Source organism: Eutrigla gurnardus, assembly GCF_963514095.1.
Source record: "Eutrigla gurnardus genome assembly, chromosome: 17".
NCBI lineage: Eukaryota > Metazoa > Chordata > Actinopteri > Perciformes > Triglidae > Eutrigla > Eutrigla gurnardus.
In genome coordinates this window covers 12,122,626-12,149,780 of record NC_139928.1, presented here as the reverse complement: position 1 = coordinate 12,149,780, position 27,155 = coordinate 12,122,626, and the positions used below count along the sequence as shown (strand labels likewise).

The 27,155-nt window shown below is 41.9% G+C and overlaps 1 protein-coding gene across 3 annotated transcripts; it reads right to left on the bottom strand.

The window, feature by feature from the left end:
- Positions 1 to 836: 836 nt before the first annotated feature.
- LOC311027622 (uncharacterized protein) lies at positions 837 to 26,911 on the bottom strand. Of its 3 annotated transcripts, none has more exons than XM_084031718.1 (50): positions 26,582 to 26,911; positions 19,428 to 19,496; positions 19,162 to 19,186; positions 19,016 to 19,030; positions 18,636 to 18,701; positions 18,084 to 18,211; positions 17,889 to 18,005; positions 17,655 to 17,712; positions 17,514 to 17,561; positions 17,111 to 17,179; positions 16,544 to 16,683; positions 16,017 to 16,148; positions 15,870 to 15,927; positions 15,675 to 15,755; positions 14,403 to 14,447; positions 14,111 to 14,145; positions 13,894 to 13,962; positions 13,763 to 13,787; positions 13,454 to 13,477; positions 12,800 to 12,868; positions 12,576 to 12,715; positions 12,306 to 12,425; positions 12,026 to 12,083; positions 11,780 to 11,824; positions 11,637 to 11,690; positions 11,402 to 11,550; positions 11,006 to 11,107; positions 10,857 to 10,905; positions 10,655 to 10,735; positions 9,515 to 10,036; positions 9,364 to 9,441; positions 9,065 to 9,201; positions 8,735 to 8,836; positions 8,513 to 8,570; positions 8,245 to 8,363; positions 7,245 to 8,088; positions 7,040 to 7,161; positions 6,832 to 6,945; positions 6,644 to 6,701; positions 6,172 to 6,327; positions 5,886 to 5,957; positions 5,651 to 5,797; positions 4,827 to 5,132; positions 4,670 to 4,744; positions 4,420 to 4,571; positions 4,167 to 4,322; positions 3,865 to 3,922; positions 3,713 to 3,778; positions 3,516 to 3,611; positions 837 to 3,196 (listed from the first exon to the last, which is right to left on the bottom strand). In XM_084031718.1, exons 1-50 carry the CDS (start codon positions 26,606 to 26,608, stop codon positions 1,374 to 1,376), a joined length of 7,359 nt encoding a protein of 2,452 aa, XP_083887844.1. In that variant the 5' UTR covers positions 26,609 to 26,911; the 3' UTR covers positions 837 to 1,373. The 3 variants fall into 3 exon arrangements, with proteins under 3 accessions (XP_083887844.1, XP_083887845.1, XP_083887846.1); XM_084031719.1 differs by having other exon boundaries at positions 4,827 to 5,129; XM_084031720.1 differs by having other exon boundaries at positions 6,187 to 6,327.
- Between the last annotated feature and the right edge of the window lie 244 nt (positions 26,912 to 27,155).

Sequence of the window (27,155 nt, the reverse complement as noted above, 5' to 3'; positions counted from 1 at the left end):
CAGTATCTCACATGAGGTATACATCAAACATTATTGTCTCATTATAATAATGTAACATATATGAAATATCATCAGAATCATGAATATCAATATCATCGTGAAATCTCATTGTTTTGCTTCATTATATATTTCCTTCTTTTTATTCTTAATTTCCAGAAATTAAAGAGCATGCCGATCTGAACCTCCTCTTCGTACATTCTTGTAGTCTGTTTCTCAAACTTAATCCACACCTGTTTTTTTTCTTTATATAAAAGCTAATAACATCTTTATCTATTCCTGCTCCCTTTCAGATAGAAGGATTCCCTCCCTTGCCATTCATCTCACACAGAGGTCTGGCCTTGACGCCGTTTCTTGCACGACGTCAAACCTCCGGCAAATACCGAGAACAGAGGAGGATAGTCGCAACTTGATAACCTGACCTTACACAAATCATGCTCCTGAAACACCCTCCCACCATTACCGATACACCACTCTTGGGAACTGTGTGCATACTGTTTATCTTACAGACAGGGAGGAAGCCCAGTGTTTTAGAAATATACTCAACATTTCTTTAGGAATATCCACATATATTCATAGACTCTTCCCTAAGACGCCAGGGGACCATGTACACACCAAATTAGTTTTTAATTGTAAAATGCGGGCCAGGCTACCTACCAGGAAGTATAATGAGAGATGTGTTCTCGTTCCGATAACCAATCAAATCTTCTGCAGGGACCCAAGTCATTGTATTGAGATAGCATTTCACCCCTTGATCACTTTTGCACTATTCTGCACTATTTTTGTCTGCACTATTTTTGTGTAGCAAAAACACACAAGAAACCAAAAACAAGTTTAGTTTAAGTGAAAAAAGACAATTTATGAAAAAATATACAAATCTATTTAACATTCATCAGAAGAGCTGCATTTTATACGGATTTCTTAAAATGAACAAAACACGAATATAAAACAGCTACAAAAATCACAGTAGACGACTGTTGAAACATTAGAAAAGGAAAAAAAAGGAACTCTTCAGCTAAACGAGCTTAATATGCATTATGTAAAGGTTTACAAACTCGGCTCATATGTAGAGCAAACAATAGTTTCAGTATCCTCAACTTGTTGCTACTTAAACTGAAAATCAGCTCAAATTTATTTAAAATTAATATATACGTGAACACACACATTGAAAATAAAATAGAAATTAACAATTTAAACCTAATTTGGCACGGTGAGACATCTTTTACTCAGGAAGACGCGACATATCGGCCATATATCTAAATGTAATCATGTTGACCACAAACACAGAGCAATATTTTAATTGCTGAACTATTGGTCTATTAATATGGTTTAACAGGTAGGTTCATGGCGGAGCGGCATTGACCCTAGATGGAGGCTCAGCCAGAGGCAAAGGAGTTTGCAGACGCCTGGGGCATGTCTTCACTGTTGGCTGCAGGAGGATAGAAGGACACTGGAAGGTTGAGGTAAACCTGAGGAATGTTCTGTGCCATGCTGCTGCTGTTCAGCGTTAGCGGGACACCGTTTGCGCTGTAACCGTTCAGGAAAACCAACTTTTGTGAGCCGTTGGCTGGAGTCGTGAAGGGAACAGCAGTTACATACGCAGCCCCGTTGGTCACGTTGCACTGTCCAGCAGCCAGGGGAGCACTTGGGCATGAGGAGTACTGCTGCTGTAACATCTGCTGCTGCTGTAACAGCTGCTGCTGTTGCATTCCCAGCATCACCCATCCTGGGAGCGTTTGAGTTGCTATGCTGGGTCCAAAAGATTGCAGACTGAAACGGGCTGCTTCCTGCTCTGGGTAAACCTGGCTCGGGTAGCGGAGCCCCCCTGTGGTGTACCTTTCACATTGGTATGAACTACCAGTGTGGACGGGAGGGTCAACCGGTGTCGGGTAGTTGCTAACGGCCTCGGAAGAAAAATAACCCGACTGTCCACTGGTGACGTAAGCCATTTGGCTGTAATGACCGTAAGCTCCCGAAGCCTCTCTCGGACTATCCGTTACAACTGTGGACACACTGTGAATGACTTGATTGGCCCCGTTCACCTCAGTGTAGTCCTGGTCATTAAAGCTGGCCATAAACTGCTGTTCAGGGTGGTTCGGCCTCACAGTTACGATGGAGTTAATGGGCAACTGACACCCTCCAGCGCTGTTGGTCTCTGTGTTATCTTGTGGCTGCGGTATCTGACCTGGGTCATCATTGAGGACCACAAAGCCGGTGGGACTAGTGTAGGACTGGCTTGTGTTTCCAACGTTGCTCTGAGCATCAATTCTTCTCTGGTGTTGTGGGTCACTGGCAATGCTAGCTGAAGGTAACATGTTAGAGACTGCTGTCGCCCCACACCAAAGGTTGCCCCTCGTTAAAGTGGAGCCCTCCAGAGATGAGTTGTTGTCGTTAGGGGCGACGAGTTGGTTCTCATGGTGCGAGACCACAGGAGGTGCTGTTGAAAACTTTGAATCCCACCGCGTTGTGTGTGTGGCCTCGGTTGATGTGGGCTGCACAGACTTTTGATCCCAGCTTCTTTCCGCACCAGTTTCGGGTGAATAGTAGGCACAGAAAGTCCTCTTCTCACTGCTATCTGGAGCCGACGTGGGAGGGGATGCATTTAGTGCAGACTTCATCTCTCTAACTAGAGCCATAATGTGAGTATAATTGGTCCAGTCCACGCTGACCAAGTCTGGTTCATCAGATCCAGGTCCTACATCTTTGTCCTTAGGAGACGGGAGGGTGCAGGTTGCAGCAGGCTTAGCACAGGCGGACTCTGGGGCTGAATTGGAGCTTGGTTGAACGATAGGCTGCGGCTCATTGTATCTGCGTTGGGCTGGCAAAGGATCCTGGAGTTCGGGGTTATCGGTGCACGATCTAACCAATGTTTCAATAGATTCAACAGCTGGTCGTTTCCTGGTCAGAAGGCATTGGTCTCTGGGAGCCACTGATGGAGTTGGAGTGGTTTTAGGACCAACGGTAGAAGAATATAAAGATTCTGATTGCACCTCTGAGATAGACCTCTGGTGCTGAGAGACTGGGGGTCTGGGTTCTGGTTGCTCTTGTGGACTGAGACATGTGGGAGCACCAGAGATTGGGGAGACAACAGGATCAGCCTTCGAGGAAACACTGGTTACATGCAGAGGACGCAAGACTCTTCTTCGTTTGGCCACATCCAAATCTCCCAAATTATGTTTCTCACTTTTTTGTCTTACTCCTAAGAGACGGAGACAGAATGAGAGAACACAAGAAAGGAAAGGATCAATTTAACACAGCTTCAAGTCAAAAAATCTCAAGTCAAAAAGTGATGCAGCATTGTTTTGATTTTCATTCTCAACATTTCAACATGTTGACTGTAGATACATTTTGTTTAACTTGTCACATTTGAATATATGGATATGTCAGAAGTATTTCAAACTATTTTTGAATTAAGATTTTTTTTAAAAGACGATGCTCTTATTTTGTGCACTATGAAGCAAGTTAATCACTGTGGGTGCACAATACATACATCCATCCATCCATTTGATCAATCATACCATCGTCACTCCTCTGGTCCATCTGAAGCGTCTGTGCTGGCTGCTTCTCCGTCAAATGAGAACCGCCGTGACTCCGTTGGTCCTCAGGATGCTGGTCTGTGCAACAGAAACCAAAATTCAAGGCTCGGCCCTATATTCTGCCTGTGCTCGTCACTTCAGTCACGCTGTATATGAGGATGAGAAACAAAGAGACTCACCCTTTTGTTGTGGAGCACAGATGGTCAGTTTATGCTGCGTCTTGATGTTTTGAACTATTTCTAAAGCTGCAAAAAAGCAAATAGCACAATTGATACCAAATACCATCTTCCTCCATCAACCACTCTCTCTGGAGACTTTGCCTACTGTTTACCTTTACTGAACGGAGCTGTCCGAACATATTCATACAACTCAGGTCCCATCAGTATACCCTTTGAGAGAGAAGACAAACAGAGCTACAATTAGCATCATCATTTTGCTAGTCTTTTTTTTTTGTAGCATTAACTTTAAGTATGTGTTGATTGCAATTCTGTCTGCCACCGGGTGCAATATACCAGAGCTCAAATTAAAAGAGTACAGCACGATTGGGAAATCACAACATAACATATCTTGTCCACCATAGATGATTTATTTCAGTGCTTCCCAAAAAGTACATCAGTAAACCCAACAGCTTACCTGTGCATCCATCTTGTAGTAACGTTCCCGTTTTGAGAGCTGCTTTGCAATGCCCTTTAAAAGTTTCAATTTCATCCACTGAGGCAAACACTTATCCGTTTCTGGGAGCCGGTAGTCCTCCGGCCAGAAGTACAGAAAGTCAGGATGCTTAGTCATCTTAAAAAAATAAATAAATAAATATAAAAAAACAAACATCATATAAATGTGGGAGCAAATGTTAAACAGTGTAGTTTAAAAATGGGTTTTCACTCACAATGAAGTTTAACTGGTGGTCTTTGCTGACCATGTGATGACAGATGTCACTGAGGGAGAGCGTCTGCCTGCAGCTCTGACACAAGAAGAACGGGTTCTGCAACGGCCCCCGGCCCTCTGACACGAAGCGACACTCCCACACTAAGCCCAGACCTGGTGACGGGAAGACACGCCGTCTGCAACAACTGGCATGCTTTTGTGAATTGAAATGAAATTTTGAAAGAAAAAGGTGTAAGGATGGACACACCCACCTATGACTGATTCACAGTCGAGTCCCTTCACCTTCAAATATCTGGACAGATGACTGCAGCCGTCACTGCTTACCCCTGTGACAACCACACAAAGTAACCAATCAGTACACAGCGTTGGGCAAGTTATTTGGAAAATGTCGTTTGGTAAAACACCTACCTAGTAAAACACTTGGGAGGGCTTGCGAGTGTTTCGATGCACGTTCTGCTGTCTGGTGGGGTCTCGGTTGGTTCTGCTGTGCTGTATTGACAGTCCCAGCAGCGGAGAGCAGGTCTGTGTTGAACAACGAGGTTTTCTGGAAGCTTCCCAACCCTTTCTGTGGGTCCTGTAACTCTGAATGACTTCTCTTCTGCGGTTGTCTCAACATGGGAGTCTTTTGGCATGTATCAGGAGTTTGGGCAAACCAACCTGTGGAGTCAGTGGCGAGAGGAGGCACCTGACCCTGAGGTTCCTCCATTTCAGCTGCTGAGAGGGTGGATTTGTGTAAAAGAGTAATGATGTCAAATCATACGTTTGACCTCATGAGACACACAGATCTCCTCCCTACCTACAGAGGCCCACTACCTAAACATTGTTTTCACAGAGTGTAGAATACGTCTGAATGCTGAGAACACAGCACACAGCAGGATCCCACAGAGGAAGGGTCAAAAGTTCATACTTGCCATAAAACCTTCACAATTGTAACATAGAAATGTACAAATGAAATGTTTACCATTACAGTATGTCTGTATGTTGATTTATACTGACTGCCTATATTGTAATTGTGTGATATTAAGATGCATATATGGCTCCTATAATTAGTTATAATAATGTCTTCTTCAACCTTAGTGAGGATATGACAGGGCGTAAATCACAGGGCAGATTTTACCATATTATGACCATTTTATTCCATATTAAGGGGAATCTCTGCAACATATATGAACCCTGATTTTCTGTTGGTGAGTGCACACATGAAACAACAGTCCTGCTCAAACAGAACATACCTGCAACGCCGCCCTCTTGAATTTGCATGGGATTTGCAATGGGCTTGTTTATATTCGAGATCAAAGACAAAGGAAGCTGGTCACAAGCTTCAGGCTCTGGACTCTCCATGCTATGACCCACTTCCTCTTTTGAACTGGATTCAATTTCTGAATTAAGAACAGCATCGTATTACAAAATAAATGTACTTTTATAAGAACAGATATCTCATGACAGATCCAAGACTGTGGTTTTCACCTGGGATCTGGACCAACAGTTTGTGGAGCTCATGGTTGTCCTCCTGCTCCGATTGGTTATCCGGAGAAAGGCCTTTATAACGTGGAGATGAGAGTAATTAGTATAATGTATTTCTTTGACTCAGGTCTTCTAATAAAATCACAGAGATACAAGAGTTTCTCAAGTTATCAAAAACCCAAGTATCAGATGTATTTACGTGTGGATTACATTTAAAAAATACCTTCTTTTCTTTTTTTAATACAGATACATTTCTAACATAGTGCTGAGAAAATGCACTTGGATTTACCATTATCTGATTTACCATTATCCGTGCTTGAAGCTTCGCATGGACTGGCATCAGGAAGTGGCCATCTCAAGGCCTCTGCAGTAATGGTTGTGGAGGGTGATGAGCCCTGCGAGGGTCTCCTCTTGTGTCTCACAAATGCTTTCAGTCTTTCTAAAGCTGAGAATAGAAACATTTATACAACAGGGAACTATGGTGACATCTTTAGCCCTCATTATAAAGATAGGTACAAATCCTACAATTAGTATTAGGTAGTATTCTATAGTATTTAGCACATCCTCTTGGTCGTTGCAGCTCTTGCAAGCTTATTTTACTGCAAAGTATGTCTGCTGGTATTGTGATTGCCAGCTATCATCTCAACGAGACTAAAATCAGATATTTTTTCAGTATTTTCCAACAATAACCTCAAAACAAATGTTTTAATTCTACGTAATGTTATCATGTAGAATTTGGATTTCTGGGGGGATATTTTTACCTTTCTCTGCTGAAAGATCAGCCAACTCTTTGTACACATCAATCTTCACCTCCACTATCTAGCAGAAAGAAAGACATGAACGAAAACATGGTAATTAACGGCCATTGTTATACTGCATTGCACTGTTGAATCAGATGGACAATGAGTCGATATGAATGTGATTGGACCATCGGACTCGAGCAGCCAACCTGGATGGACGAGGGTCCTACACCTCTCTCGGCCTCAGACAAGTTGGCTACTATATTGTGCAAACTGTGGCGCAGCTCTGACGGCTTGCAAGTCCACTGGGGGAATTTCATTTTCTGGCAAGAACAAGAAGAGCACACGTTATCATCTGTATTACCGGCCTGGTGTACAAGCTTCCTTTATTTTCTACAAGGCTTATAAAGCACCTACCACGTAGTTGAGCTGGTGGTGAAACCGGTTAGTGTGTATGGACTTATGCAACCGGACTTTACACAGCTGACAGTAGACTTGACGCTTTTCTTTACACATCACTTTAATCAGCTGGTTTACGCCTATAAAAAGTAAATAAAACGACGATTAAAATCAAAAAGAGGCAAACAGTGAGTGAGTTCCCTAAACAAGTAATAATACATACCGACTTCAAGAGTGTTTTCACTTGGTCTTTCCGTACTTGCGGAGCTATGTGATGGCTCGTTGGCCACGGTCACGTGGGGAGCTGCCGGTGTCTTACTCTTATGTATATTTGGTGCAACACCAGGAGTTGACCCTACTGAATTCTTCATACGTGCCGTCTCGACAACGGCACCAGCATTTTCACGTTTATCCGACATTTGGGGCATTTTATCGGTGGCTACAGATGTCATCACAGTTCGAGGTGCAACCACAGTTTTGGATGCGCGTTCAGAAATTGTGGAGGCAGGTGAGGTTCTGCAGGCGGCTTCATGCCTCACTGTGGATTCTGCACTTGAGGTGGCGACAGTTTTACTTGGAGCCACTGTGACGTCGGCTGCCGTTCTGCTTTCCAGGGGCTTGGTGACGGAGGTCGTCTTTGAGATGGTCGCATCAAAGGTGGGGGTGGAGATAGTTGCTGTGCAATCATCGGCAGCTTCTCTCAAGTTGTTGGTGGCTGCAGTACAGCTGGAGGTGGCGGCTGTAGGTTTGGAGATGGGTTTTGGGTGGGATTTGGTTGTTAACTCAGAGATGGCCGTCATGGATGTGGTGGGGGTGGTGACAGTAGAATCCAAAGTGGTTTCTGGTTTTACTGGTCCCCCAGATGCGTTTGATATGATTGCAGTTTTGTCCTCACAACTTCTGGGAGCAGGCAGGCCGGTGTTCACTTTGACATCTTCATTTGATTCAAGGGGGGGTTGGGTTGTACTGGAAGTGGTTTCATTCCTTACAAACACGGATGTAGTTATTATGGACGGCTGTCCCTCAGAGTCTCCTACATCGCCATCATCGATCTCCATGTTCATCTCCTTTGAAATGAAACGACCACATTTAGTAGACTGCTCGTGTTTTTTTCAGCTGCCAATGAGCTACGAAAAAAATAAGCTGATAAAAAGTCTTTCATCAGCTCAGCATGCAGTCTGACTTCTAATTTCATGAACGTCATTGATGCTGAACTGACTGACCTGTAAGTTGTCGGTCAGAAAACAGGCGTCCTCAGGCTGAACACCAGACAGAGCTGAGGTCGGAGGGCGTTCATGCTCAATGTCCTGCTGATTCTTGAGAGCCTTCACCATCCGTATTGCTGTGTAGATGATGGAAAATAAAGAAGAAATGCTGTACAGTAAAAGTTCTGACTTTCTCATTCGATCATTGATCGACTCAAATGAGCTTCAACCAAAAACTTCTAAAAACAGGAAAAATATGTCTAAATATTGACAGATGAAACCTTACCCGATTCAAAGTTTTGTTTTGAGATATTATTGTACATCTCATCATCCAGATCAACAACCTGGACCAGACACAAGCAACAGTTAGTTCAAATATATTACTGAACTCTATTTGAATCTCAATCTGTTATTTTCCAGGTCTGGTCCAAGGAAAATGATCATTATCTCTCATAATCTCAGTTTTTTAATTGACCATTAGAAAAATAAAAAAGAACCAGGACCAAACCTGAGCATTTCCATATCCATTTTCTTCTTCAAACAAAGCAGCAACGTGTCTCAACGTCTTCCCCAGGTGCATCCCTGGTGTAGGTGGGTGTTTCTGGATTCCCTAATGTCCGAAATATACACACTTTTGGTTTGGTGGGAAATTATCTATGTCTGTCTATGTGATAAAATACTCAGTCTGTCAATCTGGAACACAGCTCTGGCCTGTATTTACCTTGCAGGGAGGGGGGAGGGGCAACACAACATGCAAAGATTCTTGGCAGGGCGGTGCTTGTGAAGAAGTGAACCATCCAATTACCTGAAAAAATCCAATCCCATAACATTTACTCACCGCCAGATACATCTTCTGGTGGTTGGCTCCGGTCACATGGCTGACGACGTCTTCCTCTGGGATCTTCAGAGAGCAGCAGTCACAGAGGTAGATGGGATCACGCTCATCACAATGGCATTCGAGAAGTGCACTTAAGCCTAGAAGACACGTCGTTTCCCATCAATATCATGCGATAAATCTTCAGATGCTCAGGAAAATGCAAAAGAATTTAAATGTCATTAGGAATCAAAATATAACTGAACATCACCCCATTTCAACCACCTTGATTGGCGGGTTAAAATACTTTTCAAGACACTGACCAACCACGGGCTCTCGGCTCTTCCTCTTGAGATACTTCCATAACTTATCTCCTTGTTGCTGCTTCCCGTCAGAAGACGCTGTAACGACCACAGACTGAGATAAACACTGAGAAAAAAATCTTCCACAGACGTGAACGTGGCATAAACATACCTCGTTTGCCACCGTTTCCCTCATGAGCGGAGGGCTCCTCCTGTTGGTTGCTCATCAGACTGATGTCCTGTTGTGAGATTTGCTCCTTCAGTGTCAGGACATCTTTGCTGATTTTGCTGGTTCCATCATTTTGGTTGGTGTTGTGGCAACTGTCTGGGGCGGCCTTGTTTGGTTTTCTTGTTGTCGGCTCTTCTATCTTCTCCTCCTTTGTCACCGGGCATGTCTCCTGCTTTATCTCTCCTGCATTCTTTGTCTCCACTGAACCGGTTTCTGAAAACGGCCTTGTCCTCTCCTCTGGTTCATTAACTCTTGGTGTAGGCAACTCCTTGTCTCCTGCCTTATCTCCGTTCTCTCCACAGTGAGTATCAGTGACTCCTACATCCACTTCTTGTTTCACGGTCATCTCATCATCTGTAGATTTTTGAACCGTTTGTTTCTCACACCCCTCGATCTTGTTGCCGTTTTTCTTACCGTTGTCTCCCACTGGGTCTTTTTCCTCTTCTTTCAGTTGTTTTCTGGGGACTGAGAAGAAACATTAAATGCATTTGATTGTAATTATCAACATTGTTTTATCAAGTATCAACTCCATAAGCAAGAATACACCAGGAAGTAAAATGTATCCGTGTGATATTTTTAACTGCAACATCAACAGGATCAACAGGTGGAGTTACAATTTCTGGGTCCGTCACGTGATGCCTTTGGGGCAAAAATTAGACTTGTATTGGAAAAGAGGCATCTGTAACTCTGCAGATGATTTTGTGTATCAACTTATAATACCCAAAGGTTGAGCTACTTCCTACATTCATGTGAACGAGGCTCGACCGAGGGCTGGAAGGCAGGGTTAAAGGAAACACCAGTGATGTGGGAGAGCACCCGAACATCCTGGTATTTTGTATCTGAGTGTTTAGTACATCCTTGAATCCAAGCGGATGTTTGTGACAAAAAGAAATTCCCTACAGGCGCTCCTGAGATATCACATCATCAGAATGGACCGGACGTACATGCGGATAGACGGAAGCGCAACCCAAAAACAACTCTCCCACCATGGAACCCAAGCCTTGAGTACCGCAAAATAAAAATTTCGATACTGGTATGACGGTCATATTGCACACAAAAAAAACACACACAAACATTACTTACCCAGCTTTGTTTTGGGAATTATTGGGTGATCAAGGTCCGCGGCCCCATTTTTCTTATTTCTAGATTTCACAATGAATGACACTGGAACAAAATAATCAGTAAACCAATTCAGTTACAGATGCCAGCGTCATTCATCACACACACACACACACACGCGCGCACGCACGCGCACACGCACACACACTCACGTACACACACTCACCAGTGGAGTAGGCACATGGTTCCCTGATGGGTTTGCCCAACTTTACGACCTTTGAAGGCAGAAATATGGAGACACAAACATAAAGCTCATGGCTACAGGAGATGCTACATGAAGATGGTACAGAAACTCAATTTCATGGAATAGAATACCTGTACATCCGATTTGCAGTGGCAACGTGCTGCCTGTTTTGCAAAGTCTAACAGGGTCTCTGCATCAGTGTTAGAATCCAACGAGCCTGGATGGAAACAGTCCTACACACAATGACGCACAAAGCACAAATGTTTAGTCTTTCTCGGAGGTCGGCATGTCTTGGTGAGACAACTCCACTGTGGTGGGGTGCATCAACTACCTTGCAAATCCACTGTAACTCACTGAAGCTTCTATAGTAATGCTAAGTCACTGCAGTAAAGGTCACATTCATTCTAAATGAGATCCGAAAAGTGCATTTTGCAACAATGCAAGAATAAACTGGTGCTTCTTGCAATGCTTCTTGTACTAAGTCACCTTGAATAGAAAATAATGCAAGTGCGAGTAAAAATACTCACTAAGAATGTTTCAACATGTCCCCGACTGAACTCGTGAGCGTAAAGTTCATCTCCTGTCAACCTCTTCTTGCAGAGAAAACACAGGCATCCCACTGTGGGAAGCTGGCCTCTGACATCCACGTGCGTGTGCATGACCAGAAACTGTCTACCTGCAATGAGGAGGTACAGGAAAGTCAAAAACATTACATTTCCAATTTCTGGGTGGAAAAAAACGTTTCTCTCCTGTGGTACTCACCAAGCAGAGGAAATCTATCGCCGTTGAGTTCGCGGTTTGTTTCCATCGGTGGAACTGGACGAAAATAAAAACAGACCGACCCATGAATGAAATCAATTCCATTTATCCCATTAAAAAGGCTCAGAAATTATTTGAACACTAACCGTCACACTTCAAGATCATGTGGTGGTGTTCAAGTTTCTCCATCACTGTGGACAAAATAAAGACGTCAAAGCTATTTCCAAGTGCTTCATGTTGTTTGAGCCGGCTTGGTGGAAAGCATGACCAAAACCAGTTCGATTCATCTCACAGACCACTACTCACAATGTTGATTTTAGAAGAAAAACAAAACAAAGGCTTAATGGCAGACAGGAAATAATAGAGTGAGTTTGTGTCGGACCGTTCCCTACCTTCTGGGTAACTAAGTTTGACGAGGCTCTGAAACATCAAGTGTGGCATATCAAGTACCTGAGAAAAGGAAATATTCTCTATTAGTAACAGAAAATTGTTGCAGGAAACTAACCTTTTCGTTCTTTACATTCAAATGCTCGACGGTGGTTAGTAATTGCCCTTTAGACTTCAAATTTTTTTTCTATGCTGTTTGGCTTGAAAAAATGACTTATGTATCACTGCACAGATGTGAACGCGTGAGTGAGGAAGGAAAAACAAGTCTGTTCTTTGTCATTTTACCTTCAGCATCATCTGATTTGGTCCTCTTTCCTTCTCCTCTTCCAACGCTGACGATTTCAAGGCTGTTAAATCCAGACTTTTCTCCCACACAAGTGGGAGCCGCCAGGGATTCTGGTACAGCTACGAATTTAAGACAAAACTCTGGTTACCATAAACCAAGGTACAGTAGATCCCAGAGGTGTAACATCATGTGATTTAAACTGCATTACCACACACTGTAATTCCTCACACACGAGTGGTACTGCAGGACACAAAGAACTTGAAGCTCACCAATGTGTGTATGAGATGTTTCCGGGAGTCAAAGTGTTGCCTGAGAAGTGACTCAGGGAAACAGTCCTGACAAGCGAAGCACACGTAAAGAGGCTGCTGCTGAACCTGAGTGGACACGCACGTCACCACCAGCGGAACACCTAAACACAGCAGAATGAGAAGTGACACCGTTTCCATGGTAACACCTTAGAATAAACAGCGTGATAACAAGTGGGCCTGCTCACCAATAAGTGGATTATTTTTCCTCCAGCTCTCCTTGAGGTACTTGTATAAGCCCAGGATGGGTTTCCACACTAACATCCAGAAGGAGAGAGGGTTGAGGGTTAAGAGAAGCTGAATAAATACCAAAATAAAATTTAAAAAAAAATCTTTTAAAATGAGTGCAGATGTGAACATGAACTCCAACCATTAAGATGGATGCAGGCCAATTTTTGGAAATTGTGATACCATCACTCACTAAGCTTACTGTGCAGGGTTTCCACTATGTACATTTCACAGCAAGCCGATTGCCACCACAGAATCTTATGAAATGTAATGAAGTCGCATTTACACAATTGAGTTCATGCGCAAAACACTTTGCTTGTTGCCAGACTTTGCCCGTCATTAAATTAGAGCCTAAAGTGCAAAGAATCATAATACAGGTTTACTATATGTGCACCACATGTATATTGCTTCTGGGGGGCTGCTGAAAAAAATCCTAGAGGATATGCTGTTGTGTGAAGCTAAATCAGTTCTATGATATAAAACACATTCATGTTATATTTTTTGAAATAGCTAACAGACTTATATTAATTTATCTTCTGACTGTCTGTACAATATTGTTTGAAACTACTGAATCAAAGTGCTGCAGCATATTGTAAGAAAAGGGAAACGTGTACCTGTTTGATCACAACCATGAGCACCTGTGAGAAAGGAAGGAAATAATATCCTATTCAAATCAGCTTAAAATGATTAAAATCTGATCTATATAGAATAGAATTACTTTATTAATCCCCGACTGGGAAATTATTCACTGCCCAAAAAATGAAGGGAACACCTAAATCACACACATGATCTGGATGAACAAAGTCGAATTGAAATTATTCACAATCACTTGCACTTCCTAAATGGAGTCTAACTGACTTTGAGTTCCTTTAATTCTTATGAGCAGTGGTAATATGAAAAAATATAGAAAATAAGTTTGGTACCTTTCCCAAAGGACTTTGCCACCATCTGTGGAAGAACAGCAGGGGCAGTATGTATATTATGTCTCATTTGGCAGCATATTGTCAATAATCACAAACACTTTCTGAAGGAAGCTGTGAAAACGTTGACATACCTGTGTGTGTTCCCATTGTGACAAATGTGCACAATAATTAAAAATGTTCACAAAGCTCTTGCTGCAGTTCTGCCACCAGGGAAACACAGAAGTGAGACAGAGGACACAGTATTAAAAAAAAGATAGATAATATTAGGTAATAATTAGTAAGTATATATTATAATAGTAACAATATCCAAGTTGTTGTCGTGAAATGTATAAAAAAAAATGTTTTTACCTGGCAGCGTAGTTTGAATGATTCAGCACTGTTCTCTAACAAAGAAAGAGCAAAGGCGAATTGTGTTATTAATTTAAATGTGTAAATACACTTTCAATAGTACTTTTTAAAAGTAGAAGAAATTGATAGATCATTTTTGCTGGATTCTATCAAATGTCTGGCTACTTTTTTATTGAACATTTTTTGAGACACTGTATGCAGAAATTATTTAAAACCACTCGACATTTCCCAATATCACAACTAATTTCAAACAGATCAGTCGGTCAGACTAGTTCAGTGAAATACCACTTACCCAGGGGTCTGCAAACGGCCCGGCTAGCTTTGCTCGAGCTACTCTCTGGAGGGGAACAACACAAAAAAAATCTAATTTTGCCGTTATAATGACATATTGTATTAGTTTGTTGAGGTAGAAAAACATCAATCAGTTGTCCAAAACTGTAAATAACTAATTTCAGTGTTGATGAGACTGTTGTTTCTGGAGTTTCAGGGCTGTCTTCATCAAAAGGCTGGAATAGTTTTCCTTTGTAAGCTACCTAACCCTACTGATGTCACTCCTTTGAGCCTGCTGTCTGGCAGCAATGTTTTGAAAGGAGAGCAAATGGATACACAATTTTTGGGGGATACCAAGTTTTTAAGTGGTTTTACAAATACAATATTATTGACTGTATCTCCTACTAGACAGGACAGACGGTGGTGCAGGGAAGCTCAGATGTGAGTGGAGGCCAGAGAAGGAAGTAAAGGAGGAGGAGGACAGGAGCAAACTGCAGCTGCTGCTGCACTAGGAGCAGCGGAGGTGGGAGGACCAGAACGTATCTGTACAATGTATGTATGTACAAGACACTTAAAAATCTCCCGCACGGCTCACTTTGTGAGAGCACCAAAAAAAAAAAAATAAAAAAAAAATTGCTAGCGGGGGCGGGGGGGGGGCGGGTAAACACTTATATGGAAATGTATACATTGAGCAAACTGCGACCATCTTGGCGTCAAAGCAGACCTCTGCTCAGCACCTTATATGGACAGACATCATATACATAAATCATGTCTGTACGTCCTGTAGATATAATGATGCTTAAAATGTATGATGATACCTGAACGATGTATGTTTAAGAATCATGTAACGTGTTTGATATTAACCTATCCTATCACCCTCAGAAGGCGGCAGAGCAATACACCCTTCATGAACTTATACACTCTTCATGGAGGAACAAAAACAGCAGAAGCTTGCACAAACATGTATTCAGTATCATAAGGTAGGGAGCCGCTCTCAGCTAGAGAAGAGACTGTTTCTCCAGACGTCTGTATCATCTGATGTCCATCTGCAAATAAATGCCTGAAGCAATGGCGCACTAAAGAACCAAGGACTCCGCTGTCTCCGTGATCCTCCTACAGAATCTGAATAACACAATATAGACTCTGTGAGGTCCTTCTGATTGACTAACTTGTGAACAAAATTCCTACAGTCCCAAAGCACAGTTTGAAATATAATGTATGATATCTTGTCACTCTTTGTATGAATGATGTGCATGTTGTAAAATAAAAATTGCAATAACAAAAAAAAACATACCCAACTTGTTCCCTGGTTTGACACTCGTAATCAAGCTGCCCTCCTCGTTTTCCTTTCTGATGGATTCCAGTTCCTTCAGAGCTACAAGTCATCACAGGCCCAATTAGTAAAGCCTTCGGGTTCTACTGAAGGTCCAGTTCAGTCAGAGGAACGCATCATAAAAATAAACCAAGGATTGAAAAATAAAATACCAACCCTCTACATAACAAGTGAAATTCACCGATGTGAATTTGGCAGGTTTCAGGCTCATTTGCTGCAACAGAAAGGCATACGGTTTAAAATGAATAAAACCAAAAGCATCCATTTGGGAGCATGCACTACTCGCTTTGGAAACTATATTACCTTCATATCAGCTTCTGCAGTACCATGAATTTCCTCTGTCTGCTTTACAAAATCGAGCATGCTGGAGGCAAAGGACTCTGTGTAACGCTTGTAGGATTCCTTTGACAGCAAAGTTGACGGGTGCCACGCTCTCTGCACAGATTACACCACAAATAATGTGAATCACAAATACCCAGCAAGAAGACAAACCATACAATTGACAACTCAACACAAACTATACAAACTACAAAGATTATCCATCCATCCATCCATTTTCTACCGCTTATCCTGTATTCAGGGTCGCGGGGTACAAAGATTATATTAACTACAATTAGGGTAGAACTATAAATGGTGTTCTATAAATGTGGTAAAGGTTGTGTTTTTAAAATTTACGATTCATTTATTGTATTTCATTATCAATTATTATATAATTTCACTGTTTGGAGATCTTGCTCACCACGGCCCACCTGATCATTTTGTCTCATTAAACAACTTCGGGATTGTGTAGCAACGTTTGTTTCAAGGACAGTCTCTTCATGGCTACTTACAAAGTAACAAAAGATGTGGTCGAAGCTCAGGACATGTTTGATGACCGCGTGGGTCGCCAACGTTAGGTTGCAGAGCGTGCAGAGGTAGTGTCTCTTTTCAGGCCGCCCGACACAAATGCATTCAACAAGGTGCTGCATGCCTACAAGACCACAACCAGAGGAGACACAAACAGGGAGGACTTCAGAACACAACGTCGTTAAGATACTTTTTTTCCCATGGACTGATGAAAATCCTTCCTTGAATTTGTGTTCTATAACTCACACTTTAGAACAGTTACACAGTGTATTCTTCCATGAGAAAGAATCTAATCTTCTACATTGGGAGACACAATAAATGCTGTTTATATCTTCTTGTTTGACATGCTCTTCCTGTTCGCCTTCATCAAATCTGGACTCAGCAGTCTTAAAATCCCTCTTCATAACCTTTCAGTAGATTTTAAATCTACTGGTCTGAGATAAAACTAAACTTCTGCACCTCCAGCCCGATGGGAGACTTTGGCCAAAAAAATAAAAATTATATTAATTGCGTCCAAACATTTTTTTTCATTTCGTCAGACATTTACTAACCAAGAAGGGGATGTTCTCTGTTGGCGTCCATTTGGTAGGTTTGTATCATCATCCTCTTTGGGATGTCAGCTAGCGGGAAAAATAAGAGGGTTGATGTAATATATTCAGGTGTACAGTACATCCACAGATCAGTCTCACCACAAGTATTATTAGTAGCTGCTTTGAAGCTTTGGACCATATCACATGATTTTTATCAACAGTTGGAGCTATCCCAGCCATCACCGAAATGTTCAAATCAATATATCAAATATGGATCATTTGATGATTTCATGCGATTCTACAAAAGCCACTAAATGGAGCTTGTGGTGAGACTGTTGGTATGATGATTACAAGTAGAAGAAACAAAAGGGTTGCAGTTTTTGTAGATACCAAACACAAAGTCTGGAGAGAAACCTGCACACACCTTCCAGCAGCTTGAGAAGCTCGTCATTTTCACTGAGAGCGTGCATCACTGGGGGAGAGGGATCACATCATTGCCTTTAACAAACACTTTAATAATACAATTCTCAAAAAGACATGACAGAGAAATCTTGGAGTTATATACCTTTACAGTAGGTACTCGTGTAAAGCTTATTCAACACACTTCCAGGTAACTCCAACAGCTACAAAGAGAAAAAAACAGTGGTCGTGTTTGTGTCCATCTGATGAATGTACAGTAAGTCCAATACGATTCAAATAGTTATGTGATCCATTGTTGATATGAAATTATTGAATAAAGTATCTTTAACACTTACATTTAAATGTCAATTAAAAAGGTTCCAGACCTCCGGATACAAACCTGTAATTTTTTCGTCCCCTTTCCTTTTTCTTTGTTGGTGACATCGGGCCTCAGAATATCTTTAATATTTTTGCTGGGGATCCAGGAAAACCTCAGCGCGTTGGGGTTTGTGTGGCACTGAAAACACAAAATGCTAATTAAACTGTGCTTCCAAACTTTAAATATTGGTTCATTTTGACGATGTTCTGCACTTACGAAGTAGTTTCTGCAATGGTCCAGGGAGGCGAGGTGCCTTAAAATCTTGTCTGACTGACACTTCTCCTCACAGAGGTGGCACAGATAAAAACATCCTTTTGTCTCTCGACTGAAACACAGAGACAAGCCTGGAAGAAACACATTTAAAATGGAATAATTAATAATATGCAGGACGATACATTGTTCTGTTTAATGCAAGCAATCCTACAAGCCCATGACCATTTGATGCCTGACACATTGCTTTAAGCTACAAATTGGAAAAAAAAGTTTATGTGCCACGTGTATTTGTTGATAATTCGGTCTTAAAAACAAGCACAGAAAAACAAATAAATCTACAAACTTGTGTAGGATATAATCATGTTGCTGCATCAATAAAGAACTCAAGGCTCAGTTTGACTAAATTGACTGAATTAAAAAATGTTGCCCCATTTCTCCTCATATTGCCATCAATCAATCAATCAATCAATCAATCAATCAATCCTTGTGGTTTGTCTCCTAATGGGATGCATGAGAGAAAAAGGTCAACTTCCACCTTAAAGACACTTTACTCACCTATGATGGGTTGTTTGACGTCAAGTTTGTCTCGTTGGTTGAGTAATTCAATGGAGGGAACGAGGCCTGCAGAATAGAGATCACAACGGAAAGAAAAGATGATGAAGCTCAAGCCCACGCTGCTTCAATCTCTTCGTTAAGATAATGATGGTGCTACACTCCTTTGTAGACAAAAGCATGGTGGAGAATGAAAATAAATAAATCAATAATTTCAAACTCCATTTTGACCAATCTAATACTACAGACCGTTTTGTAAAAAAAGCATTTTATCCAATGCAAATCCCTAATCCTAACCCCCAAAAACAGAATTAAATTCAAAGCATTTTGCTGAGTCACACTGACTGTAAACACCAAACAGGAAGGAGAAGAAGCAGGCTTACCACAACCCTTGTAACCTAAAAGCAAACAAATTAGAAAAAAAGGATTAATTAACTGAACAATAATCTAAGTAGCATGTTTTCCTGTATAGATAACACACGAAATTAAATGTACCTTAAAACTAGCATAATTTAAAAATAAACCTTACCTTGCTGGAAGACATCTGCAAATTTCTGTTGGTTAAGAACACAGGAAACATGCAGAGGTGGTTTATTAAGGCTGAGGCAAACACAGAAACAGGACTTTGGGCATCCCCTTATAATACAGAATTACAGTTAACTGGACTACCATCATAAGGGTTATTGCCACTGCCATTGTTATTTCACCAGTTAAAGGGTTCAGAGTAACAAACAAGGATAAACGCTTTGAGAATAACCTAGTTGAAGTCAGTGTTACATGAAGTTTAAATCCCACCTTTCGATGTAAACTTGAGTACACATGAGACTTGAAGTCATACACCCTGTCAAACGTGCTGAGGCAGACCTACAAGAAGAAAACAGATGGGAAAGGTTTGTTTACATGAGCAAAAGATCCGTGCCGTTCAAGTCCTCACTTCAGATGGGTGGAGGTTTGTTGTTTTGGTCCTGTGGGAAACCTCCACCAGCATAACCAACAGCCCTACATTACACTTTTTAGTATTTTTTGTGGGTATTATATAAAGTGCAGGCAAGAAGATGGAATAAACGAGGACAGGGAACTTGTTGATTGTCACTTATAAGGCGGCAACTTCCTTAAACTTGCATTCGTTCTAATAGCCATCAGGGGGCGATTCCTCTTGTTGCAAAAATGTACAGAAGTCTATGAGAAAATGACCCTTTTTCTCACTTGATTTATTATTTCAGTAAACAATGTAAACATGATTTTATGGTCTCAATCCCTAGTTTCAAGTCTTCTTCGCTACAGCGTGATCATTTCATCTAGTAAATTATGGTTCCATTTAGAATAAAATAGTTTTCCACACTACAAATAAAGACATTGTATTGATTTCCACTTCACTGGATAAAATAATCTCCTTTTCAATTAGCAAACACCTGCAAAAGTAAAGATACAGCCATAGTATTCAGCTGGTAACTAAGTGCATACTCACAGAGCTTCTAGCAAGGCTATAGACTCTTTCTATCCACCAGTCTCTTATGTTATGGGCATTTTAGGACCAGAAGATTAATGACTCCTGTTATCAGCAGTAGCTGTAAATACCACGACATGACATTGTCTTGGAAATTCTCGTCAAAGCCATCTCAGAGATGGGAAATACAAATCTGAAGTCAAAAGAATGTCTTGAAGAATGTATTCTCTGCACAGAGGGTTCTCTGGAGGAAGGGAAATTCAGATTGAACCTGAATGACAGTTAAACTGTCCTTTTATACAGCTTTGAGTTAACCAGTAACAGGACACAGAAACAAAAAGAAAAAAGACAAAGCACCTAGGATATGCGGAGATAAGCGGCCCCTAATTAAACTTCCTGTTTCCACATAGTGTGTATTAGGTTAGTATGATGTAAACAAAGCAAAAGGGGATATGGTACACCGAGCCAATCCTTCTAGGGTCAGTGTCCTGGTTCATGAACCCAGCCTCGGTTTGATGTAATTTGCTGCATCTTAAAGTGAATCTAAGGATTTCAACAGACCACACGTCTCGTTGGTGTGTGTTTAGGATCGCGTAAGAGTTTAAGTATAGGAACCTGGAGAAATAATGATGCTTAAAATGTATGATGATACCTGAAAGATGTATGTTTAATAATCATGTAATGTGTTTGATATTAACCTATCTTATCACCCTCAGAAGGCGGCAGAGCAATAGAAGGTAAAAATCCGCAAAGGAGGTTGCATGATTCACTCCTTGTAGAGCATGAACTCAGCCGAACAGAATATACACCCTCCATGAACGTACTTGATATGGAAATTTTGTACTTCTTGATGAGAGATATCTGAACTGAAGACTTACACATGAGAAGGTTTGGTGTGAATGTGACCTGTGACCTGTGGCCTGTGGCCATTTGTGTGTGTTTTGCGACATAGGTGGGGTTAATGACCCAGGTGGGGTTTGTGACCCATGCAAGGGTTAGATAAACATCTGAGTTTACGACTTCCATCCCTGTGAACCGAGTGAAAACTGCAGAAAGACACTCAATGTATGACAGCAGCACACTAACATAACAAACAGGGGTTAGAGTTTCACCAGATAAGGAGTCAGAGAGCATGAGGAGGAACAGGAGTGTTTCTTCACAGGACCGGAGGAGGAAGCCAACAAGCAGAGGGGGCCTCAATGTCTCATGGGACAGAAGAGGAGTTACCCATCCATCCGTTGTCTGCCGCTTATCCTGTGTTCGGGGTCGCGGAGGGGCTGGAGCCGATCCCAGCTCAGACGGGGAACTCCCATATCAAAAATACACATTTGCACGCGTAAGCATGACACATAGCCTTGCCTCTGTAACAGTATATATTCTGGAGCAGTTAGAGTAGACACCAGAACTTCTTGCCTCTGGTATAGAGCACTGTGTTGCACACGGCAGCTCTTAGCTAGAGAAGAGACTGTTTCTCCAGACGTCTGTATCTGATGTCCATCTGCAAATAAATGCCCGAAGCAATGGCGCACTAAAGAACCAACGACTTCGCTGTCTCCGTGATCCTCCTGCAGAATCTGAATAACACAATATAGACTCTGTGAGGTCCTTCTAAATGACTAACTTGTGGACAAAATTCCTACAAACCATAGTATTGCAAAGAAGCGGTAGCTGGAGACACACCTCACCTCCACTACATAGCAGAGGGGTCATTCCGTGTCATTTCATAACATTTCTGAAAATATTCCCACCTGACCATCTCAGAATGTCCTGAAAAAATTAAAGTACAAAGACACACTTGTTAATAGGACAAATCCAAAATATTAGGTCTTTACTGTCAATACTTTTCTCATGAAACATCATTGAATGAAGGGTAGTTTAGACAGTTTTTGGCATCATACTCTGAAAAGCCATTTTTAAACAGCAATATCTGGAAAACTATCTTACCTGTGGCCTTCAAAATTTCTACAGTGTATATCTGTTACTAGGGCTGTGTTCAAAAAATCGATCCGCGATCCGATATCGATTCACGCTCAAAAAGCACGATATCGATCCAAAAATGTCTGGATCGATCTTTTCCAGGTGACTAAAGGCACTATTTTCTTTGACGCGCAAGGCGCACTATAAAAAGCGAGTGCCGGCTAAACGAAACCGAAACTTAAGCTAGCGAGATGGCTGAAGCGGCACCACTAAAACCACCTTCGGCGAAGTGTTTCCTCTGCGTCGGTCAAGTGCGCCGTCATTCATGCGGCGGCGGTGTTGACGCGCGGAGCCGGACTGAGCGGCTGCGCTCTGCCAGTCCGGGTCTAGGGACCGTCCACCAAAACTTGAGTTCAAGCGAAGAGAAAGCTCTCTCTCTCTCTCTCTCTCTCTCTCTCTCTCTCTCTCTCTCTCTCTCTCTCTCTCTCTCTCTCTCTCTCTCTCTCTCTCTCTCTCTCTCTCTCTCTCTCTCTCTCTTAATTTTAATTTATTTATATTTTATTTGGTCATTGTTGTTTAGTTCTGGTCATTGTTTTAATTCTGCCATGGATATGTTACTTAAATTTCAAATAATACTTGGATTTTTGTCTAAAATAAATACTTGATTCTTGACTCTTCTCTCTCTGTGTCCCTCTTACGGGGCGTACCCACCAAACGCGATGAACGCGATTGAAACGCGCGACAAATGAAATCGCGTCGCGCTAGACGCTCCAGTTTTGACGCCGGTCCAATATGCCAAAAAACGCCTCATCGCGGCATCGCGGCATCGCGTCATCGCGTCGCGCGACGAGCTCGCCCAAACAACAACATTTCTTCCGCCATTTCATTCTCTCGTCGATCATGGCTGAGATAACCACCATCGCTGCACTGTATCTACTCTGGAGAAGTTCCCAGCTTCGTCTGCGGGCTAGGCGCCGACGTCGGTTCTGGGTGCATGCTACCCTACGGAGGCGGCGTGAGCTCGGCGAGTTCCACCGTCTCCTGCAGGAGCTGCGCCTGGACGACGGCCGGTTCCAGCGGTACTTCAGGCTGACTGTTGCCCAGTTTGAAGACCTGCTAACCAGGGTACAGGACCGGGAGGTTTAGCTGCTGCTCTGCCCAGAACTGGTGCTTCATAGCCGGCCATAAGCCCCAGTGATAAACAATCGCAAAAAAAAAGATCTCTGTGTGTGAAAGAGCTGGGATTGATATGTATGTATGTGTGTGTGTGTGTGTGTGTGTGTGTGTGTGTGTGTGTGTGTGTGTGTGTGTGTGTGTGTGTGTGTGCGTGTGCGTGCGTGCGCCCCCCAACTTTGATTATGGGCAATATATAATATAATATAATATATAAATATTGTGGCAAAAAGCGAGGGAACACCAGGACGTCCGTACGTCAGCACGTCGGTGACGATCTCAACGCTGATAGGCTGTCGCGGCGCGTCTTCACGCGAATTCGCCGCAAAAGTTCAATTATTTCAACTCCAGCGATGGCGCGATGAAGCGATGGCGCGATGAAGCGATGAAGCGATTTTTCGCGTCCATCGCGTCCATCGCGCCGCGCTATCGCGTCCATCGCGTCGCCCGGCGCGATGAAGCGTCTAATCGCGTCTTTGCATTGACTTTACATGTAATCTTGTCGCGCGATGAAGTTTCATCGCGTTTGGTGGGTACGCCCCGTTACACGTACACAGATACAATCACAAACACATGGAGATGTTTTGTCTATGGGACAGTATTTATTTGCATTATGTCTGTAAATAGATCGATATCGAATCGGATCGAATCGTGGATCGAATCGGATCATGACCTTATGAATCGGATCGATCCAGGAAATTCGGATCGATTCCCAGCCCTATCTGTTACTAATAGCCTCCAGACATGAAATATCAGGGGTGTAGCTCAATGATAACCTAGTATGTTAGGTACTTAAAATGTGGCTTGTTGAAATAAAGTAGTACATTTGAAGAGTGGCTGAGCTCCCATTTTTGCAGATAAAAGACTTCTATCATTTCTGCCTCTATCTCTGGTGTTAGCTTAAACATTCTACAAAATATGGTTTCTCTCAGATGATTAGTTTCACAGATATTAAGGCTCAAAAATGGAAGTAAACACATTTTTGCCCAAGTTCAGAGCCATATTCCAAAAAACTGACAACACGTATCAGGTCCAAACTTACTTTTTTTGAAAGATCATATTCTTGTTAAAATCATATTAAAAAATCGGGAGGGTGTTTTGCCTCATTTTGTCGCAGTGATTTTTTAAAATCCTGATATTGGTGGGTTTTTTGTGGCCGGTTTTGGTACTGCATGTCCTAATATCCTACTAGTAAACATCACAGCAGGGCAATTCAATTGTTTTTTTTACCATTTACCAAAGACTTACATGTGACTAAATGCTACTGATAAATTTAGCCTTAAGAAAACATTAAAATGTAGCACAGTTGTAGTTAAAAAGGCAATTAGTCCTTGAATGTGAGTTAAACATGCTGAAAGCAGCATTTAATGTCTTAAACCATGAACAAACATAGCATAATATTGAAGACTGTACATTTTGTCATACTTTAAGTATATAAATTACACAACCAAATCAAATAATCTTAATTTGAGCATAAAGATTTTACATTACAGTAGAAAAGTCTCCAAAGTTTGATATTGAATAACAGTTTGTCTCTATGCTCACTATGAGACAATATGTGAGTTGTGTGTATGATCAGAAATGGTGGATAGGAAGTATCAGAGATGTTTCAGATGAAGATGTACTGGTTCAGTTCATGCACCCACATGGCCCTGCCAAGAGTTTCTACTGGCCAAGAAGAGAAGACATGTGCAATGTCCCACTGCAGCATAGAATTGCAAGGATTGACGTTCCCTCTACAGAAACTGGGCGCATGTATGCCATCAAAAAAGATGAGCACAACAGAGCAGAGATGTACATTAGACAATTTCTAAAGTGACTGCCAAATTAATGAATGTGACGAAGGAATTGGATCTAAAAGATGAAAAATGTGTGATCCCTCATAGTGAGCATAGAGACAAACTGTTATTCAATATCAAACTTTGGAGACTTTTCTACTGTAATGTAAAATCTTTATGCTCAAATTTAGATTATTATTTGATTTGGTTGTGTAATTTATGTACATAAAGTATGACAAAATGTACAGTCTTCAATATTATGCTATGTTTGTTCATGGTTTAAGACATTAAAAGCTGCTTTCACCATGTTTAACTCACATTCAAGGACTTATTGCCTCTGTAACTACAACTGTGCTACATTTTAATGTTTTCGTGAGGCTAAATTTATCAGTAGCATTTAGTCACATGTAAGTCTTTGGTAAATGGTAAAAACACAATTGAATTGCCCTGCTGTGATGTTTACTAGTAGGATATTAGGACATGCAGTACCAAAACCAGCCACAAAACCCCACCAATATCAGGATTTAAAAAACTCACTGTGACAAATTAAGGCAAAACACCCTCCTGATTTTTTTATATGATTTTAACAAGAATATGATCTTTCAAAAAAAGTAAGTTTGGACCTGATACTTGTCAGTTTTTTGGAATATGACTCTGAAGTTGGGCAAAGATGTGTTTACTTCCATTTTGGAGCCTTAATATCTGTGAAACTAATCATCTTAGAGAAACCATATTTTGTAGAATGTTTAAGCTAACACCAGAGATAGAGGCAGAAGTGATAGAAGTCTTTTATCTGCAAAAATGGGAGCTCAGCCACTCTTCAAATGTACTACTTTATTTCAACAAGCCACATTTTAAGTACCTACCATACTAGGTTATCATTGAGCTACACCCCTGATATTTCATGTCTGGAGGCTATTAGTAACAGATATACTCTGCAAAAATGTTGAAGGCCACAGGTGAGATAGTTGTCCAGATATTGCTGTTTAAAAATGGCTTTTCAGAGTATGATGCCCAAAAACGTCTAAACTACCCTTCATTCAATGATGTTTCATGAGAAAACTGTTGACAGTAGAGACCTAATATTTTGGATTTGTCCTATTAACAAGTGTGTCTTTGTACTCAAATTTTTTCAGGACATTCTGAGATGGTCAGGTGGGAGGCATTTGATGAAATGACACGGAATGACCCAGAGGGGCTCTTGTTTATAGAGTATATACAATTACTATATACACATACCTCAAATGAATGAACCATGTGCTGTATGTTTCCATTTATTTCTCTGCTTGGCAATAAATTATTAGGTTGGACGCAAGAGGGGCTTAGTGTTCCTTATAACCATCTCGATGAGGAACTGAGCATTTCTCAGTTCCTCATCCTGCGCAGAATTAAAGCAGGTTAGCGCTGCAGCGTAAGTTACCATGGCGATCTACCCCGTTAAGAAGTAAACCAGCGTCGTAGGACGGAAAACCCAGGGTTAACCTCGCTAAACCCAAATCCTGCTTCCTAGTACAGGCCCCAGGTCCGACTAGTCGAAATATCGCCACTGACCCATGTTCCCGTTATTTTTTAATGTGCACATATTCCAAGGCTGTGGTGCAGTTGCCTGAAGCCATGTTTTAACGATCACGTACCTGGCAGCCCAAGCTGATGCGCTCCATGATGAGAAGTTACAGTTTTAGCGTCGCTTCTCTCCACTACAGGAAACTTGATATTAAGTTGTCATCTGCAGGGGTGTCACGTCGGCTGCGGAGGGTGGGGGAGAGAAACACCGCTCTGCTGTAGTCTGTAGCCGTCGACATCGAGCTTTGAGTCGACCTGAAAAGTTTGGTTTATCTCGAAGATGCGCAGTAGTTTTTCCTCGTCGATAGTTGAGTCAAACTCAGCAATCTGCTGCAGCTGCGGAGGTTTCAAAGCGCGCGACGGAGTGACTCGCCCCTTGTCTCCCCTACTCCTCCCTGCGTTTTCAGAGATGGCGGCCGACCAATTAACGCACTGAAGATTCACTTGAAGTGATGCAAAAGAAGAGTGGCAAGGGCGCGCGCGGCGTGAAGTGGGCGTGGTGGGCGCGTGTCCAGACATCAAAGTAGAGGTGGTCTGGTGGGCGGTATGCATTTCGTTATAAAGAAAATACCACTCCCAAGCATTTCCTGTCGTTGTTATTTGTCACATTCGTGACAACACAGATACAGACACATATTTAGTTGA